The following is a 22,515-nucleotide window of genomic DNA, read 5'->3' on the forward strand; positions in this document are numbered from 1 at the left end:
GGTGATCGGGTCACAACTTTCACCAAGGCAGTCTGGCTTCCGGGCCAGTTTTTGAACCACTGTGTTCTGTCTTATCCCACTTGGGCCTCAGTGAGTGGGATGGTCTTCCACATGGCTGCTCTAGTGTGGAACATGTCCTCTGTGATAGAAAGTCAGAGCAGTAACAGCCACAGTCTATAAACTGCACTGTGACAGGTACTTGTGGTAGCAGTTTATACACATACACACACCGATCTGCTGAACAGCCACACCAACCCTACAAAATATTATTTTCTTCGTTGTGGAAATAAGAAACCAGGTCCAAAACCATGAGGCTAGGAAATGGCAGAGCTCAGCTGAGCTGGACTCTACCTTGATCCAAAGCTGCGTCCTCACACCACACTGGACCATGTTCTGGATGGGCTGGGGAACCACACCTCGGGTCCCCGGTGTCCCCTCCCCTGCAGTGGGAGCTACAGGCAGAGACAGGAACTGGTGTCCTGCAAGAGTTACTAACGGGGAGGAGTGCCCTTGGTCGAAACGAGAGCAGACAGACCTCCAGAACACACTTCTACGCGTGCACGCGCACGCATGCGCGCACACACGCTACAGCTGCCACTATGGCTCTTTTGCGTGCCGCTTCTTTACTTTCGTGTGTCAAAATACCCAAGACCGTAAAGACTTAGGCGACGAGGACCGCTGTGAACGCAACCTTCTTGGTGTTGTACTTGGCCGGATGCGCTCACAACCAAGAAGCGAGACCATGGTTTTCTGGCAGGATGCTACACCTTTAAAAATCTGCTTGCCATCAGTATGACTAGAATAACTGTCAGCTTTTTATATTAAGACTTCTACACGTAAAGGAGAAAACCGCATACCACGGGGGAGGGGTCCGCCTAACGCGGTCGCCTATTACGATAAAGCAGACTAATTACCTTGACTGAGTCCAGTAAACTCCTAGGAAAAAATCGCTTCAAACCAACATCTTTTCTGAAATACAAAAAGAAGTGTATTAACAAATAACACCACCAAATCGATGAATAACACGACATTGTCGCAGGAACATAAAAGCAGTTTAAATTATTTACCCTTCCACATGTTATTCTAGAAGGAAATAAGTATAATAAAGCTCCAATGTACCCGCACAGTCATGGAACAGGTGGGACAAGTAATTTTCTAGATCTGTGCAGGAAACACCGATACAAGCTGGTTTAGGTAGAAAGTCTTTTTTTTTTAAGCCTTACTATTGCAAACCCTCTAAAATATTGCCTCTTTGTAAATTACAACAGTAAACAAACTGTTCTTCTTTGAGCATTGTTTGAAGGTTAGCCTTATAAACCTCGATTCCAACTGGGTAACGCACTGTATTTGTATAGAAAGTAGACTGGCCTGATTAGGGAAAGATCTGGGATATAGCAGGGAAGCTTAAATACCTTAGATTAATCCTAAAGGTTGACTGTTTTTAAAAATAAACTTTTTGATTAACATTAATCAATGTTTATAATCTCAGTTTCACACAGGAAACAAAACAAAAAAAGAGAAATTAAGTGAGTGGTCTAAGGTCAAAAAGCTGAATGTGTGGAAATGCTGAAAATCCCAGTCATTTTCTTTAGACCAAGCTACAAAATCAATCGTTAGTAACAAGAGCCTCAAAGCATTCCGGCCAAGAAAACCGATGGAAAGAACGGCTCACTCTCATTTTCTACTTACTTTGGGTACTAAGTGAGCCAGGCTTTTGGCCACTAGAGGGCAATCGTGCGCTAGTAAGATGAAATAAAGCCTCTAGACATGAAAGATTATCAGGAGACACATGGAAAATATGAAAGGATCAAGAAGGAGAAAAGCGAAATAAAGGTACCTTTTCAGGATTACATAAAAAAATAAAATGAACATAAAGTATATTAAAAAAATAAAGCAGGGATGACTTCTTCACACGTAATTGTAAGTTAGCAAGTATTACCAATGAAACCATAGAAAACATGTCAGAGTTTATATGGTTGACTCTAGATCCGAACATTTTAATCCCCTATTCCATACTCTACTAGTTGGTACCTAAACCGACGAACTCCTTGCTAACTCCTGGTCTCAGTTCTCATATTCGTTTTCGCTCTGTGGTGATGAGGATGACGCTGCTCACTGCTCCCGTACACAGTCCCTCCTCAGCTCCTATGACACACTGTTTTCTGGATTTACTTATCAGCAAGTTCATGTAACTCCTGGCTTTCCATTTATTTTTCTAACCACTTTTGTTTATAACTTCCCTTCCTTATCTTTTCAGATATGAACAGGGAAAAGTGTCCACCCAAGTTCTTCCACTTTTTGTTGCCTCCTAAAAAGACAGGAACTTTGCATTTTAAGGATTTGGGTGCTAATCACTATGGGAAGTAGCAAAATGAGCACATAAAAGATAAACCAACACCCTAGAATCTTAGAGGCATTATTCCTGAGCACTTTCTTCCCTATCTGCCTTTGCAGGCAGCTGTTCCATAATATAAAGAACTTATTTTCACAGAGGGAGCCCTGCACTGGAATCCTGGCTTTGCCGCAGGAGGATTTGGCTATGCCTTCATTCCTGTCAACCTCAGTGACCCACGTGTAAAATAGGGATGCTAATCCCTGCTGCCAACGGCGGTGCTGAGGAGACAGTGAGAATGTGTTAAGTCCCTAGAACTCTACACGGGTAGTTCCCCTTCCCCCGGAAGCACCCGGGATGCCCCTCCTGTCTGGCGAGAGTCTGGTCTACAGGCCTGACTAGCCGTCATCATGAGCAGAGGGAGGCGTGACCTGATGGTGCCAAGAGCAGACGTGCTGTAGGGAGGAGGGGAGGACACAGGCTGGAAGGCAGGTATGAGGGAGGCTCTGCTGGGAGCCCGGAGGAGGGTGGTGGGAGGGAGGGTGGGCAGCAGAGGCTCAGGGATGCTCTGGACGCAGAGCCAGCAGCGCTGAATGAAAGGTGACAAGGGAAGGCCGAGGCACCAGGAAGAGGAAGGCCGGGGGCCCAGGCGTGCCTCCTGGGACTTCTGCTTCTGGAGAGGGGTCGAGCAGGGTGCACAAGACCTCCTGGTGGAGATCTCAAGGAGGCAGCTGGCCACGGAAGTCTTTGGATGGGGGGCAGGGAACACCAGGGCCAGGGATGCCCTCTTCCCCACGGTGAGACCATCAGCTGCCACTACTCAACACAGCTCTGCGGCTATCAGTTGGCCAAAAAGTTCGTTCGGGTTTTTCCATAAGATATTACAGAAAACCCAAACGAACATTTTGGCCAACCCAGTATTTTTCTTAGAGTCCAATGGAAAGTAGAAAATTTATCATACTCATTTTTGTCACAAATGGAAAAATTAAAGATGGACCAAGGGGGTTGAATTTTTCTGTGTGAAAATAAAGCCTATTACTAGGTGTTACTTTTACTTCCAAGGTGAGAACAACTCCATTTAAGGAAAAAAAAGCTAAGGCCAACTAATGTTTAGCAAGTATGCAGTTTAGTTTTTCCAACTACTTTTGAGTAATAATGAGTCTGTAACACCTGCCCATACATTAGAACCCTTTAAAATGGGACACATGGCAAGTGAGAAAATAAAAATGAGGATAAAGTACACAGAATCGCTGGGAGAATTCCATACCACCACCACCCCGCTCCACACATTCTGATTTAACTTTACCAAGAAGCCCATCTACGAGGCTTGGCGGTGGAGGACACTGGGAAACAGCTCAGGCGCTGCGCTCACGGTTTTAGGGAAAGCCTCCTGAGACATCTGCATTCAGCACTCTCCAAGAAGCCTGGCAGGGCCACAGAGGCTGTCCCATTTCACACGTGGCCACCTCCCTCCAGCCCGTGTCGGGCACTGGCTTACGAGGAGCTGTCTGATGGGCAGCAGGCTAGCTCTCAGCTTTATGTGACATAAAACTCACTTGAACCCAAAGTCTGTACAGCCGTGAGGTAAGATGAACAAAACAGTAAACACTACTGATGTCGCACAAACAAAATAAAACTACTGGCCTTTATAATGAGGCAATTCTTTACTATGTAAATAATTATCAAAGGGTAGATCCTAAATACAGGTAAACTCATTTGACTAAAACTAGCTTTCATGAAACTTTTAGGACACAGCCACCCCCCAATTCCCAAACCCCAGTATCAGGCTGTCAGATTTCCCACGTGAGCCCAAAGGAACCTTCTTAACCCACACGTGCAGTTAACGAGATACTAATATTAGGTGAGAACGCACTGTCCACAAGAGTAGCCCCATGAAGGATTCACACTTAAATTAGCTAAGATTCAGTTAACAATCTAGTTCCCAGCTGCACCGGCTCCACTTCAGGTGCTCAGAGCCATGGGGGCTAAGGGCACCCGCGCTGGCTGGGCGGACAGGACACTTCACAGCCTAGGACCTGCAGTGGTGGCGTGGGCTTACAGCAAGAAAATCTCGGCCTCGGCTCCCTGGCCCCCGGGGCTCCTCAGAGAGGGCGGTGGGCCCGGCCACACAGCCCCACAGGGACACCCACGACTGCCCGGGACTCCGGGGGGCCCGCTCAGCAAGACCACCGCGGATCCCGCAGGAGGAAGTGGGGGCCAGACAGGAGCCTGGGCTGGGGCTGCCCATGCACGGAAGCAGATCTCCCAGTAACTCTTCCTCCGACTTTTCTCTAAGATGCAACTCACTCTGATTTGAAGCTTCAAAGAAAGCAAGCCTGTTGTACTCCCCCGCTTCCCCACACTGGGCATCACCTTAGATATGGGTGGGGGAGGGGGAGAGGGGAGTCACCGCCCTGCGGTCTCTTCCTCGGGTGAGACCCTGATGCGAGCTGTGCAAGCGCGTGACAGGCACCATGAGACAGCACCATGAGAGAGCCCAGAAAGTTACTCGTTGAGATCTGGGGTGTCTGGGGCTTAAAACTGTATTTGTGATCAATTTTAAACCAGAATTTTCTGAGTTAACGTTTAATTTACCTCTGTCCTTCTAATGAAACGTTCAGACCACTGCTGGCTGATGAGGCTGTCTTGCTCTTTCCCTTCTGTCCAACTTCGGAGCTCTGCCCCCTCCCATGACTGCGCCATCCTCCCGGCTCCCCTGACCACACTCGCCGTCGATGGTCCAGGCAGCAGGCGCCGCTCCCCGCATCAGGGGGAAGAGGTGCCGCCCAGCAGTCCATACCCCGCACCAGCTCCCCGATGGATCTTTCTAGAGCGCACTCGGTCCGCCTAGCTACTCCTAGCCTGGGGGCCTTGTCCTGCGCACACATGCGTTCACGCCCAAAACCCATGACACAGCAGGCCTTGGGAGGCCTGAGGCTTGAATAGCTTTATTTACATACATTAAGCTTCTTATAAGTGAATTCTCAGGCCAAGTATAAACTTATCTCTCCTTCCGCACTACTTCTGAGAAGATACAGACCTTGTCTGTTGGCTTTAACTAATTAATACTTTGTGGACATAACTCTCATAAACTTAAAGCCCCAGCAAAAAAGGCAACCAAAAACAACTTTAAAATAAAACTATAATGCACGTTTTCATACAGTATCCCTAACTTATCCTCGCCCCAAATCTCTCAAGAATTGAGTATCATTAAGAATATCACTGAGGTCCTTTAACCTCTCAAATGATACCTTAAGCCTCTTAAAAACTGATAAAACTTAAAATTCTCTAACTTCAATGGAAATTGCTGTTTGCTTCTTAATGATCCTCTCTCTCCTTCAACCTGAGTAATGAGAAGTCATCTTTTGGCCAGGTACACCAGGTGATGCTGCCTTCCTCTCCTGGAGCCAGGTGTGGCCATGTGACACTGTTTCAGCCAATGTCCCTCCCAGGGAAAGCACTACCTGCACATATGTGTCCTTAAAGGGGGCTGGGAGAGAGAGAAAAGGTCCATCTCCTCCTCCTTGTGACAGGCAAGGTCAACCAGCCATCCTAGGCTACCAGGTGGCAGCTACGGATGATGGTGGCAAGATTCAAGGGGCCTAGTGCCCTGGTGATGAGAAGCACTGACTGCCTAGCACTTGTTTTATGTGAAAGAGAAAGTACCTTCTCAGTTAAGCCACTGTCAATCAATTCATGCCAAATCTGTGAGCATCCCCTTCACTGATAAATTATCACAGGCAGCTAAAAAAAGCACTAGATTATTACTGACAATAAAGACAATTTTTAAAAATGAATGAAAACAATGCACAATTAGAATTAACCTCAGCTAATTTTATATCACAAATTTATTCACTGAGGAAGTACCGATGGAATGCCTAATAAACATCAGACACTTTGCTAAGTGCTGGAAATACCAGGAGGTCCCTACATCAATACAGCTTACTCTAGTAGAGAAGAGACACAGTTACACAAACAACTACAGCAAAATACATTAAATGCAAAGATGATTAAAAATGAATTTCTAAAAAAAGCAAACCACTTAATAAGGAAATGAGCAGAACTGAAAAGATATGTGATTCATTTAAAATAATTTCACAGTATAATTCTGTACGTTGAAGAAGAATCATTGGTACATAAGTTTCTTCCTTCTACAGTATCACAATAGGAACCATAATTTTAACACTGTGTTATTAGCTTATTTTGGTTCCATTTGTCACTGTCAGCAATGCAGTTTTTAAGCTTGATAACAAAACATTTTTCTTAACACAGCTCATCTGACTCCTGTCTCTGATTTACAGGAGGCGTAAATAAAAGAGCCACCTGAGTACACTCCAGAGTGCGCCCTGCAGGGTAAGACCCCGGGAGGCCACATTCTGGGCCTGTGGCTGGGCCTGCGGCTGGATATTCACGGCCAGTACTTCCCCTCCGCCTACAGAAGAGGCACCTTGGTCCTACCAGGGTTGGAAAGACATAGAGAAAAGAGACCAATTAACTCTTTAGTTGGTTTAAAGAAAAAATGCAAACGTTTTTAGATAGTGCTTTTCCCACCCTCCGAAGTTGGGCCTGATTATTTATTGCATAATTGAAAACAGTTATTTTGAAATGTGGTAAAGCTGAAGGAGATTTCTTTAGTACATTATAAATTACAGAGACTGTCCATACATTTTCTGGCAAAACTAAGCAACTATATGGACTATTTCACAGTTTTTCTCCTTACTGGCAAGAAAAACCAGAACCCCAAAATAAACTAACAAGAAACATTCTGCATTGATGTATAATTCTTTTCCATACTGAGAAAATATTTACACTTCTAAGTGGCTCTAGGCTACTAGCAGAAACCAGTAGGAAAGGGCAATGCTGACCCCCCGGAGGCCCTGGCTGCCGGTCCGGTCCCCGGGCAGGACAGCCTCAGTGTGCTTGGAGAACCACTTCCCAGCCATACCTCGTCCACAGCACTGGGTGGGCCTTTTCAACAGCTGCGGTGGAAGACAGAACCCAGGGAACAGTACTGAGAAAATATCACGATTAAACTAGAATTGCGAAGGAGTAAAGAATCTTCACCTTCCAAGAACAAGGTGAAATAAAGAAAACTACAAGATGACAGGAGCAGAATTTTACCACCGAAGACACATATAAAAGAATTTCTAAACAATATACTTTAAGAAAAAGGGAACTGCTATCAGAAGACAGGCTGAGCTACAACAATGAATGTTTAACCAACACAGTAATAAACAAGTAGGTCTGTAGGACCCCACCCTATACACCCAAAGTGCTGGAGGTGAAGAGGGCTGACCCAATGCCGCCCGCAGGTGGGGATGCTGGACCTGGACTGAGCTGGGACCTGAGGGAGGGTGAGTTGTGCCATTCACTCCCTGGCTCTTGTCAGATGCCCACTCCGGAGGCCCACTCATCAGTCTTGGGCCACCAGGCTTTGATTCAAGCCACTCGGGAGCTTCAGGAAGTCAGAGGAACAGCAGATTGAGACAGCCCAGAAACCCCAGGGTCACTGTCAGATACAGAGCACAAAACAGCTGGCCTGAAAAGCTTGACGAAATAAACGGCACAATCACATACGTGAGCAACAGAGATTACCAGGAATGGAGAGCGTATTACACAACACAGGAAACCGAATTTCTGGAAGTGAAAATTATAAGTGGTGAAGTGAAAAACCAAATGGACAGGGTATGCCAAGAAGACACTACTTAAAAGGGAATTAAGGATTTAGAAGAAAAATCTAAAGAAATCACACACACACTGCCACAAGAAATAGAAATGAAAGATGTTAAGAGATATAAAGGCTGAAAAAACATGCAGTTGACAATTAAAGAGATAATGGCATATATTTTCCAGGTGAAAAACATGAATCCACAGAATCAGGAAAGTACATCTTGTTCCAAGTTGGGCTTATAAAAAAGAAACCCAAGTCTAAGACATGGTGAAACTAGAGAAGACCAAAAACAGGAGATTCTTCAACTTTTTGTATGTTTATAGTTTCTTTCTAATAAATGACTGGAGAAAAATGATCTTCCACTAGTCCACAGAGAAAGTCTCAACAAAAGTCAAAGAAGCTCTTATCACCAGGGAGACCATACTCCCTGATCGTAATGCAATTAAGCTAGAAGTTAATTTTCAAAAGAAAGTCAGGGCTTCCCTAGTGGTGCAGTGGTTAAGAATCCGCCTGCCAATGCAGGTGACTTGGGTTTGAGCCCTGGTCCAGGAAAATCCCACATGCTGCAGAGCAACTAAGGCCGTGAGCCCCAACTACTGAGCCTGCACTCTAGAGCCCGCGAGCCACAACTACTGAAGCCCGCACGCCTAGAGCCCGTGCTCCGCAACAAGAGAAGCCACCGCAATGAGAAGCCTGCGCACCGCAACTAAGAGTAGGCCCCGCTCGTCACAACTAGAGAAAGTCTGCGCACAGCAACGGAGACGCAACTCAGCCATTAATTAATTTTTTTAAAAAGTCAAAAAATATCCACACATTTGGAAATGTAAAAATAGAAATAAATCCACAAAACTTTTAGAACAAACATTAGGTCTTGAAACGCAAAACCAGAATGAAAATAATGGACAGATTTTACCACGTTAAAAAAGAAAAACTTCTGTATGATGAAAAGCTATATAATCATAGTTAAAAGACAACCTGGGGACTTCCCTGGAATCCACCTGCCAACGCAAGGGTCACGGGTTTGATCCCTGGTCTGGGAAGATCCCACATGCCGCGGAGCAACTAAGCTCGTGCACCGCAGCTACTGAGCCTGCGCTCTAGAGCCCGCGAGCCACAACTACTGGGCCCGCGTGCTGCAACTACTAAAGCCTAGGCACCTAGAGCCCGTGCTCGGCAACAAGAGAAGCCACTGCAGTGCTCACTTCGGCAGCACATATACTAAAACTGGAAAGATACAGAGAAGATTAGCGTGGCCCCTGCACAAGGATGACACGCAAATTCGTGAAGCGTTCCATATTTTTAAGCAGCCGCATAGCACAGGGAGATCAGCTCAGTGCTTTGTGACCACCTAGAGGGGTGGGATAGGGAGGGTGGGAGGGAGAGTCAAGAGGGAGGAGATATGGGGAAATATATATATGTATGGCTGATTCACTTTGTTATAAAGCAGAAACTAACACAGCATTGTAAAGCAATTATACTCCAACAAAGATGTTAAAAAAAAAAAAAGCCACCTCAATGAGAAGCCTGCACACTGCAACAGAGACTAGCCCCGGCTCACCGCAACTAGAGAAAGCCTGTGCACAGCAACAAAGGCCAAACGCACCCAAAAATAAATAAAAATTTTAAATAAATAAATAAATAAAAGACAAATTGGGAGAGAATATATACAACAAATATTACGAACCATGGGTTAGTATGACAAAGATCTCAATGAGAAAAAAACATAAACATAATGGAAAACAGAAGAAAAGTACAATTTACAAAAGGAATATAAAACAGCCCCCAAATGGGAAGGTGTTTCAACCCTCTCCTCTGGATAATGATCCCAATGATAATTACGGGCAACATTTATTCAGTGCTGGGCACTATATTGAGCTCTTGACATGATTCTCTCTCTTAACTCCCCACATCAACCCAGTACGTAGGTAGGTATCACCATGGTCCCTACTTTACAGATTTGGAAACAGAAACCCAGGGCTTTACTGATCCAGGACAGTGAGTGGAAGAGCCAGCCAACAGGGCAGCAACCTGCTGCAAGAGCCCCCTCCATCGCCCCACTTCTCACACTGAGATGGGGTAGTGAGTTCACACAACTCACACCATTATGAAGGACCCCAAACCAGCACAGTAACAGTGGGAACTGGAAGTCTCTCATCCTGCCCCTTCTTTTCCTTAACCATCATGTTTACTTAATTTAAATATCTTACATATAGAATAACTACTACACAACGGCCATTTGTGGAATAACAGATAGTTCCGGTTTTCATCAGTATCCTCTAAGGAGGCCTCTAATTGACAAAATCACGCTGTACTGCTTTGTTCTGGCTGCAGGTGGCAACAGTCACTGGCCCTAATTCATGTCTGGTGATTCCCACACTTTCCATGCCACTGACCCCACAGACACGCTGAAGTTCTGGAGGCACTGATTAATACTCCAGTGGGCCCTCTTCCACATATCTGTTCTCCTGCCGCCTCGATTTCTGTAATTTTTAGAAATAAGCCAAATTCACACCAACTTTAATGCAATTTTTGACTCTGATATCAAACACATCTTGAACTTAACGCTCCTCTCTCCAAATATAGCTCCAAATCCATCTTGATGGATACCTGCTTCTTCATTTTCTTTCTTTTTACAGACTTTTCTTGTTGCCAAAAACATCCAAATGTATTACCCACGGAGATTTCCCCCAGGTACCTGTTCTCTTCATTCCCATGACACCTCTGGCTCTCACCCAGCTGCCATGGCTCAGTTACCCTTCCCGTTCCGACGTGGGCCTCTCACAAAGACAGGCTGGGACACAGTCCACATCACAGTGGCCCTGAGGACAACTCTCTGACAGCCGGGCACGCTACAATGCAAGCCACTGACCTGGCCCTCCTTCTCCAACTTCGCACAATGATTCACCTTTTTAGATCATCTCTAAGTGCCTGCTGGCTTTTTCCTCTCCAATTCTCTTGTTCTTTTTTTTTTTTTTTTAAGAAATGGAAAATTTTATTCGAGCCAAATTGGAGGATTATAACCCGGGAAGAGCATCTCAGAAAGCTTTGAGAACTGTTCCCAAGATAAACTTTTTATTTTAGAATAGTTTTAGGTTTACAGAAAAGTTGCAAAGATAGTACAGTTCCTTGAATAGCCCACACCTGGCTTTCCCTTGCATTACTATGGCACCTCTGCCGTAACTAATCAATCGGTTCTGATACATCATTACTAACAGGCCCTACACTTTCAGATCTCATCAGTGTTTTCCCTAATGTCACTTTTCTGTTTCACAGGATCCAATTTAATCGTCACATCTCCTTAGGTTCCTCTTGGCTTGTGTCAGTTTCTCAGACTTGCCTTGTTTTTAAAGATCTTGACGGTTTTGAGTAGTACTGGTTTGGTAATTTGTAAAACGTCCCTCAAATGAGAATTACCTGTTTTTCGCAAGTCTGGATTGGGTTTTTAGGTTTTGGGGAAGCAGACCACAGAGATGAAGTGTCATTCTCAACAGATCACACCAAGGACACACATGCCATCAACATAACTGTTGGTGTTGATGCTGACCGTGACCACCTGGCTGAGGTAGCGCCTGTCAGATGGCTCCACTGTCAGGTTACTCACACACCCTTCCACACTCTATTCTTTAGACACACGTCACTAAGCGGAGCCCACAGTATAGGGTGGGATTTTATGATCCGCCTCCTCAGGCTGTGTCCATATAAATATTACTTAGAATTCTTCTATGTGGGAGATTTATCACTTCTCTATATATTTATCTATTCAATTATTTATATTCATATAGGCCCATGGGTATTTATTTCATACTCTGGGCTATAACCCAAAACTAAGTCATTCATTGTTGCCCAAATGCCTTACCTTTGGTCACTGGGACTCCAATTTGATGCTCCGACACAGCCCCACCACCTGCTTTTCTAAGCGCTTGCTCCTTTCCAGCTCTACAAGATGCTCTAGGCCCATATATCTCCCCCTGCCCCTCGGATCAGGAGTCCTGCTTCCTCTCATTGAAGAATGATATTAGAAACCAACATCTAGGCACTGGGTACCATCAGAGATTTTTTTTAAAGCTGTGGTTTTAGTGATTTTATAACATAGAAAATAAACCAACATTTCTGTTTCCTTTTTCGTTTAAATAACACAAATGTTCCCTCAGAACTGAACACGTCCCAACCAACTTATCCTCCTTCCCTCCAAACACGAAATTGTTTGTGACTGACATGCCCACTGGCCCAGGACAGAAAACGAGAATCCCCAGATGCCTCCTTGGCCTCCTTCACCCCAATCCAACCAGGCAGCCAGTCCGCAGACCCTGACTCTGGTAAACTCCCACCTCCACTGCTCCTGCTATGGAGTCCACGTCAGAGACTCATTCTTCCTCCAGGAGAAAGGAAAGATGCAACAGTTTCTGGGCTCCCTACTTCCATTTTTAACTTTCTTTAATACCATTCCAATTTGGGAATATGGAATTCTCCATCACAAAGCTCCTCCTGTCACGGACCTGGCTCACCGAGTCATCACGACCTAATCGTCTGGAGGCCGTGTCAACGCCTGGAGCTGTTTACAACACACATCACAGCCCTCCCCGACGGGCAAGGTGTTCTACCCGCAGTAAACTGACCGTCCACGTTTCTGTGTCTTGGCAAATGCTGCGCTCTCTCCCGGGACTGGCTGGTTCCGGAGCAGCAGCCTCCGCCTGCCCACGTTCCTTCTCCACCACTCAGGCTAGACAGCATCTCCCATCAGACCTCAGACATGGAGTACCACCCCCCACACACCCTCTAGAAGCTTCTACTTCAGTTCCTACTATATTATTTTACAACTCTGCTTACTGTCTGAGAGTCTCCCTTCCAGCTGTAAGCCTCCTGAGGGTGAAAACTTTGGATTATCCACTTCTGCATCTCTAGCACTTAGCTGCCAAGGGCTCAGCAGATGCTCAATAATCTTTGTTAAATGAACGAATAAACAAAGAAACAAACGGATATTTTTCAAAAACCTCCATTTGAAATGAGAACAAACCTAGCATGTACCTGACACAAGACCTTCAATGATTCCTCTGATGCTAGTCATTTGTATTTTAAGCAGTAGGAAGAGTCTTTCAGGCTGAGGAATGTGGCAATTTTAAACAAAAACCTAAACCACAGTGATTGTTAGTTTTTTTTGTTTTTTTTTTTAATGTTATTAATGATACTGTTGCTTCTATGCTGTCAACTGAAGGGCAGGGAAAATTCTACTTAAAATCATTCTGGCTACTAAGATATCCCAATTGATCTCTAAAAGTTTTCATTCAGCTCTAACAACTCCGTGTTTTATCCTTATTCAATCTGTTAAGAGGCACAACATTACGTGATGGATGTGTCCATAACACACAACCACAAATATTTAGTGAGTGCCTTGTACGCTGCACACTGTCATGAAACTTACATTATGCTAATACAGTAGGTCCAGAAATCAAGGGATGAATCCGCGCCACAACGAGACAGGCTGCCCGGGGCGCTACCTCACTTGTCACAATTAGGACAAAGGAGGCTTGTGTGATTGCAAAATAACTATCACGTCTACCACCAGTTATTAGTGCAAATGGTCGGACCTGCTCCATAACTAATTCCCCCAAATATTTACTTCTACTTTTATTTTCAAATGACCATACCTCCCCTGTAAAATCTTGTTTTCAAAACGGTGGGATATTATACTTTCACAGTGTGATAGCAGTTGGGCTGACCTGGAAAGTCAAATAAAACCCAAAGCCATGTCAAGTCTCTATTATTGCAGGGTACTTATGGACAACCTTTTACTTCACTGTAGTAACATCTTCCAAATAGCGCAAGAATTTCAGTAATAATATGGCCAGGAAAAGTGCTGGCAAAAAGTTGCACCATTGCTAATGAAAATAAAACTGGAAATAACAAATATCAGTGATTTTTTTGCTGAATTAATTATCAACAGATAAAGTGCAGAACTTTCAGCCTCCCAAGACATAAGCCCCACTCTGTCTTATATGCATTTTAAATACTCTAACGTAACCGTCTAACGACTGTTAACTTCACTATTGGAAAAATATTCAGTTATCCTAAATTTTCTGATACATAAGCAACAAATAACTCCCATCTTTCCACTTTTTTTTAACTAAGGGAAAAAAAAACCCTAATAAACTTATAAAGAGAATATAAATAATAACAATTTCATAGTTCAATATAAATTAGAAGTGAAACTCCATCCCAATATGGTTAAATCTACAGAGACAGAAGAGTTTATTGTTTGTGTTAACATGCCAAAGAATATTAACCCTAAGACATTTATCAACAAATTTAAATGTCTGCTAACATAATTAACGTCACCAAGAATTCATTTCTTAATAAAACTTTCCTCTTCCGGATATAGAAGTTTTAGAAACAGTAGTGTTTCAGATTTAATATTAAGTTTTAAGTAAAGATAAACCAGTAAAATCTACAGTTTGAAAAGTGACTTAGCTCTGAATGCTTGCAGGCAGCGCCTGGACGTGCCGCACTTACTCTAATACTTCATAGTTAGACTTCTTCTCCAGGGCGTTGCCCCGCATCTCCCAGTACGACCGCCTAAAAGCAGAGAAGATACACACTCATAGATTGGTATTGGGAATGTCTGCGATGTTAAATGATTAAAAACCGTGAAAGGGGGGTATCTAACTACTACGCGGCTAAGCCACAAACATTCTGATAAACAACAAATAAAGAACCAATTTGATTCGCAGCATTTTTCCTGCATCCTAATGCAGCATAAATCAGTTAACACAGACCGTATCTCTACTGAACAATCTCACGTTCCCTTTTGATGTGAAGCAGGTCTGGCTCTTTGCAAAATGAGAAACCAGATTCCAGCTGTAAAAGAGATCAGCTACATTCGCTACTTGTACTTGGCCTTTCCTCAAGGGACAGTGCCAGGAACCCCAGGCTGCCCCTGTGGCCGGTGCGCACCCCACCTGCTCCTGGGAAGACCCACAGTTACTAAGGAAACAGTATGGGACCTGAAGCAGAATCATCGCAGTGGGCTAGTCCAGGTAACAGGCGCCAGGCGCAGCAGAGAAGTGCTGCCTATCTCGCCGAGTGTTCACAGTCTGAATTTTACTTCTTATTCCAAGTTACATGTTCAAGCAATTTCAGGTCTTACTGGAACCAAGTCCTTTCTCTGCAAAATCTGCCCCAAGTGGGTGGGATTCTCTGCGTGTACACAGTTATCTCACAAAGGGACAAGGTCTAGCTCGAGCTGCTTTGGAACACACAGATATTACAAATCACCTGAAGTGATTTCCCAGGAGACTGTGTAATCAACAAGACTGTTTCAAACTTGTCTGTAATAACATGAATACTGGTTTTGCTTTTTAAATTTGACTTTTTCTTTGGCCTACTTAAAATCGAAAGTACTAGATTTTGACAAAAAATTTTCAAGGGCCCAAAAAGGATCACTTAATGTGTTCTCCTGTTTTCTATTCATGTGGGGGAGGAGTTTGGGAGGGGCAGCTGGGCGGGTGACTACTCTGTCAAGTTTTTCCTTCAGAGTTCAAAAATCAGTGACCTCAAACAGGGGAGAGGAGGAGAAGGATAAACGTAACATGGAGAGGCCAGAGTGGGAGGGGAACCCAGAGAGGCACGCATGCCATTCATGTAGGGCCTAATGCTCCTGGACCCCTCTTCCAAGTAATACATCACAGCATTGTCTGTGGGAAGGAAAGTGCGCCAAGTTTGCTTCCCAAGCAAAAACTGTAAAGGCCAGGAACGGGAAGAGACCAGTGAGAGATGGCTTTTTTTTTTTTACTGGGATATATAATTAAGGTTGAAAACAAATTTTAATGAAGAGTTGAGAGTTATACTTAATGATCTTTGGGTCCTTGTAGGAACCGTTATTTGATAGCCTTATATAATATGAAAAACAGTGCTCTCTCGGGAAAATTATCACTGTTTTGAGTACACGTAATCAAATTTTAGCTAATTTAACCAACACATCTTAAACTAGCAGCCTGGGGTAAATTTTTTTTTTTTTGGCTGCGTTGGGTCTTCGTTGTTGCCCACGGGCTTTCTCTAGTTGCGGCGAGTGGGGGTTCTCTTTGTTGCGGTGTGCGGGCTTCTCACTGCGGTGGCTTCTCTTGTGGAGCATGGGCTCTAGGCGCGCAGGCTTCAGTAGTTGTGGCTCACGGGCTCTAGAACGCAGGCTCAGCAGTTGTGGCACACGGGCTTAGTTGCTCCGTGGCATGTGGGATCTTCCCAGACCAGGGCTCGAACCCGTGTCCCCTGCACTGGCAGGTGGATTCTTAACCACTGTGCCACCAGGGAAGCCCCGAGCCGGGGTAAATTTTAATTAAATTATACCTGACAAAGGTAAAATATTTCTTTCACTCCAAGTTTTAAATGGTGGCACAGAATATATGACAAATGGTGACAAATGTTATCAGAAATAAGAAATACATTCTCAGTTTCCCATCCCCCATAATGGCAGCCATTAGACATAAATGGCTATTTATGTTCAGATGCTGCACATCTGAGCACTCAGCATCCAGCTTGGCTAGTGGCTGGCACATGGGATCTCACAGATACTGAACATTTCCTTCATCACAGAAGGTTCTATTGGGGAGCTCAGCCTTAGACTTGCTTACATACTTGTACTCTTATAAATCATTCAATTCTAAATGTAATATTTTAAAAGATTCTAAAATTAGCAATGTCAACATAATTCAGAGTATCATCAAAGTTTACTCATTTTATTCAGTATTTTATTGATAATCTTTATCAGGAAAGAAAAATACCTAGAAAAAATAACAGAAAACACTGTTGAATGAAGACCTCAATGTCTAGTTACCACCTTACCGTATTTCTAGACAACCCAACTTCAAAGCAATGTCCTGGTCCACTTGATCAGCGATCTCCAACATATAATCGCTCTTCACCTACAGTAAAAAGGAATGGGTAAAATAATGTTGCTGTAAGAGAATATGTTTTAAACTTAGTCATTAAGTAAATGTTTACTGGGTGCCATTTACATGCTTTACACACACTGTGTCAATAATCACGCTAGATGCTGGGTATGAAATGAGTAATACCAAAGAATAAAGAGTCAAACAGTCTTCCTTTGTGAAGAACATATATGATCTATGAGCACTTAAACATCATGTGAATCACAATAACGTCAAGCTGCTTTCTACCCTCCATGTTGTCAAAGGGAAAACAAGAAGGGAGATCTCCATTTCCAGGCAAACTTGCGGTGGCTATATTTTCTGAACTCGAACTACAGTCCCAGCACCATTTTTTGGACCTCAATGCAAAGGCAAAGAAAACTAACGTTATTTCAAAATCCATTTAATCCTGCAACTGGTGTGATTCCACCTAACCATCGACTATAAGTGATTCATCTGCAAAGTGCCAACATGCTTGAAGTGTGATATAGAGAAGGATCTAATTAATTGTACAAAGGCCTTCCAACCAATAACTGTGAGGGACTGATACCAGTATCTGAGAGCACTCATCAGTGTGAAGATGTTTTCAAAGATGAAATATGTAAAATCTCACAGCTTAGCATCAAGAGATCAAGATCTGCAATTGATTTTGATGACAAGGAGCATTCATTCTGAACTTCGATTAAGTGAAATGTTACTCCTCCCCCAAAAAGGAACTTCTGTTCCTCTCATTAGTAGACCTTTATTACAAAAAAAACGCACTCAATTATTATATTATGAATTTCACCAATACAGAACTCCGTGGAAGTCTGTCTTGTCTCTTGTTATATAAGTATTTCATAATACCCTCCCCTCCATTTGGCCTCTTGGTCCTCAACCCTAAAATATTTACTCTCTGGTCCTTCACAAAAAAAGTATGCTGACCTCTGCCCTAGGAAAAACTCCACAGATCCTGTTCTATTGCTACCTAGCCTGTCAGTTCGCTCGTTCAAAAGATTTCTAGTCCCAAGTTAACTACTTTGCCAACCTTATAGTGATAGTTCATAACCTTCCCTTGAAAAGACCCCCAAACCTCCCAACCTCCTTCTTCCCGTTATTTTAATTCCCTGGCAAGACCAGCAAATACTGAAACCAGCCACCCACCTCCTTCTCCACGCTTACTGCTGAGCAACTGGAGAAACTCTGCTCTGTGCTTCGCTTTACGTTCCCGAAGACAAACCTCAAACGATCGCCTGAGGCTGCTTGGAAATTCGGCAATGCCTGCCTAGGAAGCTTGGCAACACACTGATTCACACTTTCTCCAGTCAACCAGCCACATCTCTTTCTTACAGAGAAAAGTCTTCAGACGGGCATGCCCTCTTTAACGTACCAGAACCTATAACCTGAGGGGCATGTGTGCTCATCTACTCACTCCTCTCAGGACGGAGGCGATGCCTGCTCAGCCAGCAGTGATCTATTTCTGACCTAAACGCCATTTCCTCTGAAACCTTTGCTCTATTTTCTGCATTAGCACCTCTACTTAGGTGGTCCATAAACACTGACTGACTGAAGACTGAGTAAATGAATGAAAGAATAAAGTCATCAAACCATGGTTTGGATACCTCTGTGTGTAAATGTTATTGTCCATAAGAGTTACAAGCAATAGTAATTTCTATTCCTTAAATATAGCAGGCATTTAAGACTGATTCAATAGAACTGAATTATCCAACCCACTAAATTAAGTAAACAGCTTTGATTCTAGAATCACTCTGTTTACACTTCAATTGGCTCTTTCTCCTCTATAGCAAAAAATAAATCCAAATTTTAAAACTAACTTTTTTGCATCATAAGTAGGTTTATTACTAAACACAAAAATGGACAGATGAATCAAGACTGTATTTATGTGAGTTAGAGAAACACCACAGTTGTTCTGACTGAAGCATTCAGTGGATCTTAGCTTATGGTTTGGTGCAGACTTTGAAGCAACCAGAGCAGAACAGCAATTACATGTTGAGGAAAATGCATTATTACAAAACTATCTTAAGATTAGTTACTATAATCTTTAAACACTATTCAAAGGTGGAAAAATGTAATCACATGCTTTATTCAGTCATCAAAACCAAATTCATATTAGTTGCAAAAATGAAAAAAAAGAGAAAATTAACAATGATCTTTATGGAAAATCCCTTTAGTTATGAACGTGACTTAAAAGTTCTGCGAGTTGTTTTTTCTTACAGTAACAATCTACTACTCTTGACTCAGAGCTGTATGACTATGGCCTGAGGCCCATTCACTGTGTGCACTGATCCATGTTTTCTGCCAAGTGTGTGGATCCACCATGGAACCAGCCATCTCAGCAGACCCTCCCTTCCTCCTTCCCCCACCCTGTGGCAGCTGCCCTCTGTGAGGACAGAGAGCAACCCCCCCGCAAGGTCCCTGTCACCCAGGCTCCAGAGGGGCTGTTCTCTGAACCACTGTGCACATCACGTCCTGATGTTGGGCTCATGCAATTTTCTTCAAAATGTAGGGTTTTTAACACTCAGTGTTCATTTTTTTTATAAAACATTTCTAACTTTCATGCTTTCATTTGTGAAATAAATGCAATTTATTGGACATTTAAGTGTGCGTGTGTATAGCTATATAGTTGCTTACAGTAAATATACTCACATTGCCATGTCAGACAGATTTATACATAGCTCTCATTTACTATTCGCAGCGTCACTGTGAGTTGGACCCTACTCTAATCCCCAGTTAAGAGCCTTAGAAAGAACCTTAGAAGAATGAAGGTGAGAGCAGGAACTACTTATTATTCCAGGGGTCAGGTATTCTGCTGTTTTAGATACATTATTTATAGTCTGTTCAATAACTCTTCAAGATAGGCCTTAGTCCTATTTTATACATAAAAAACAGAAAGCTTAACTACTCAAAATTAATGTACTCAAGGTCACACAGCAAGCGTTAAAGTTAAAACTCAAAAACCCATCCACTGACCCCCATAACTCAAGCTTCAGTGTGTTCCTATACCTTCTTGTGAACTCTCAGAAAGTGTAGGCATTCTCCACTAGAAGGAAGATTAATGACCAGTAAGGACCACAGCTCATAACCCTGGTAGCCCCAGGGTCTAACATGATGGCTTCACGTGCATGTCTTAGTTTGTTTTACCACTGTCATTGTGTTATATTCTTTTTTATACCATGGATTACTACTGTTTATTAACTCCAAATCCAGCAAATTTCCAAGTCTTTCAAGCAAATATCTCTGAATGTTGTTCTTTGTTTTATTAAATTAATTTGTTTCCATATGGATGTCAATTTCCTGCTTAAAAAACAGGATGTATCTGGACTTCCTTCTGTGGGCAAGTATCATATTTACATTCATGAGTTTTTTCACCTTATTCTGCAACAGAACTAAAGCACAGGTTTTAATATAAAAACCACTCACATCTCTAATAAAAGTACTAATCCTAACTTGCTCCATAATTTATTCCATATGCCAAGTCAATGCTCTGGCTGCCACATGAGATCTTTTGCCTCGTTTTGGTCTCTGAATATTCTGTCAGCTACAGGAATTTATCAAATAGACCTGAAAGTCTTCGATAGTGTGTGTAAAGAAAATGGGGCTGAGGGCAGACAAATGTGTATATAACCATCTACATCAGACACCACCTGAGTGATCCGAGGCAGTCGGCCAAGTTGGCTCAACTGTCAGGCACTCCTCCTTGAGTTCTGTGAGAGCAAAGAGTGGAGTGTTTGTATGCAGAAGGAACCCAATGGCAGTTCTCAATTAAAACAAACTCCTTGGGCTTCCCTGGTGGCGCAGGGGTTGAGAGTCCACCTGCCGATGCAGGGGACACGGGTTCGTGCCCTGGTCCGGGAAGATCCCACGTGCCGCGGAGCGGCTGGGCCCGTGAGCCATGGCCGCTGAGCCTGCGTGTCCGGAGGCTATGCTCCGCATTGGGAGAGGCCACAGCAGTGAGAGGACCGCGTACCGCAAAAAAAAAAAAGGAGATGACCAAGGCTAGAAAACCTGTACGACAATAAGTGTTTCCATTGTTTCTTTTTTCTTGTCCATATATAATGCAAAAGCAACCACAAATATACTAGGGGTACCTGAAGAATCATATCAGTTTTTAAGAAGATCTAATGCTGAGAGTGCACGCGCACACACACAAACCAATGTGATTTCTCAAATTCCAAAGGCATACAGTTCCTTTGTTTCTTGGATTTTTTTGACATCTTCTAATAAATCTCATCCAAATTTTTGAACATCAGGGCATTAGCATTAAAACTCAATCATCACTAATAAGTCATTCGAGAGAATCAATTAGGCACCTAAAACCCATGTCTTACTGTGTTGTGGACACAATGGTGAAGGCAGACTTTACGTCTGCCCTCACTGAACGGCACACTCTATTAGTGGGGGCAACAGAAAATAACAGGGAAATACAACGTGCACACAACAGACCCGTGACTGCCAGGGGTTAGGAGAGGGGCAGGCTGTGACCAAGCAGCACCAGGGAGCTCTCTGTGTTGGTGAGACAGTTCTGTGTCTTCATTACAGTAGTAGTCACATGCATCTGTACCTATGATAAAACTGCATAGAACTACACACACACTCTTACACACAAACACAGGAGTGCACGTAAAAACTGGTGAAATCTGAACATGATCTGTAGTCTGCCTAGTAGTATTGTGTCAATGTCAATTTCTCTATTTTTATATTGTACTAAATCATGATTGTAATGGAAACTGCTCAACTATACACATCTGTCAGAACTCACTGAGCTGTACATTGAAGTTAGTGATTCTTTTTTTTTGCGGTACACAGGCCTCTCACTGTTGTGGCCTCTCCTGTTGCGGAGCACAGGCTCCGGACGCACAGGCTCAGCGGCCATGGCTCACGGGCCCAGCCGCTCCGCGGCATGTGGGATCTTCCCGGACCGCGGCACGAACCCGTGTCCCCTGCATCAGCGGGCGGACTCTCAACCACTGCGCCACCAGGGAAGCCCTAGTGATTCTTATTGTATGTAAAATTACACCTCAGTAAAACTAATTTTAAAATATTTTTAAAAATCGGATGTTAAATAAGAAATGTACAGGTGTCATGGAAGGCTTTACATAGAAAACACCACTTAAAATTAAGAGTTAATCACAGACATAGAAAACAATCTTATGGTTACCAAAGGGGAAAGGGAGGGGGGAGGCATAAATTAGGAGTTTGGGATTAGCAGATACAAACTACTACATACAAAATAAACAACAAAGTCCTACTGTATAGCACAAGGAACTATATTCAATATCTTGTAATAAACCACAATGGAAAAGAATATGAAAAAGAATATATATATATATATATATATATATATATATATATATATATCTGTAACTGAATCACGGTGCTGTACAGCAGAAACTAACCCAACACTGTAAATCAACTATACTTCAATTTTTTTAAAAGAGTTACTGAATGAATAGAAATGATCTAAGTCCAGGAAAGGAAAGAGGAGTCATGCAGAAAAGTGTTAACTCAGCAGGCCTGGGTTGCTCAAACCCTACACATTCCCAAGATTATGACTGGCTCTTGGCCTCCTGGAACCTGAACTCCTGGAATGTTCT

General features: G+C 43.3%; 1 protein-coding gene and 1 non-coding gene across 18 annotated transcripts in view; one reads left to right on the top strand and one right to left on the bottom strand.

Annotated features, from left to right (window-relative positions):
- PTK2 (protein tyrosine kinase 2) overlaps positions 1-22,515 on the bottom strand; it is a 253,726-nt gene that overhangs the window by 115,382 nt on the left and 115,829 nt on the right. For 15 of the 17 annotated variants that reach the window (XM_027077987.1, XM_027077989.1, XM_027077982.1 and 12 more), the window contains 3 exons: positions 16,836-16,915; positions 14,511-14,573; positions 915-969 (listed from right to left, as the gene is read on the bottom strand). In XM_027077987.1, coding sequence (XP_026933788.1) covers positions 915-969; positions 14,511-14,573; positions 16,836-16,915 — 198 coding nt within the window. The remainder of the gene's footprint in view (positions 1-914; positions 970-14,510; positions 14,574-16,835; positions 16,916-22,515) is intronic. The other 2 variants (XM_027077985.1, XM_027077983.1) reach the window with 1 other exon arrangement.
- On the top strand, positions 9,198-9,304 carry LOC113605005 (U6 spliceosomal RNA). Its single transcript, XR_003427029.1, has one exon. It is a non-coding gene; the product is annotated as a U6 spliceosomal RNA (small nuclear RNA).

This window comes from Aethalodelphis obliquidens, unplaced genomic scaffold (genome assembly GCF_003676395.1).
Source record: "Aethalodelphis obliquidens isolate GAN/ISIS:26980383/991018 unplaced genomic scaffold, ASM367639v1 scaffold41, whole genome shotgun sequence".
Classification (NCBI taxonomy): Eukaryota; Metazoa; Chordata; class Mammalia; order Artiodactyla; family Delphinidae; genus Aethalodelphis; species Aethalodelphis obliquidens.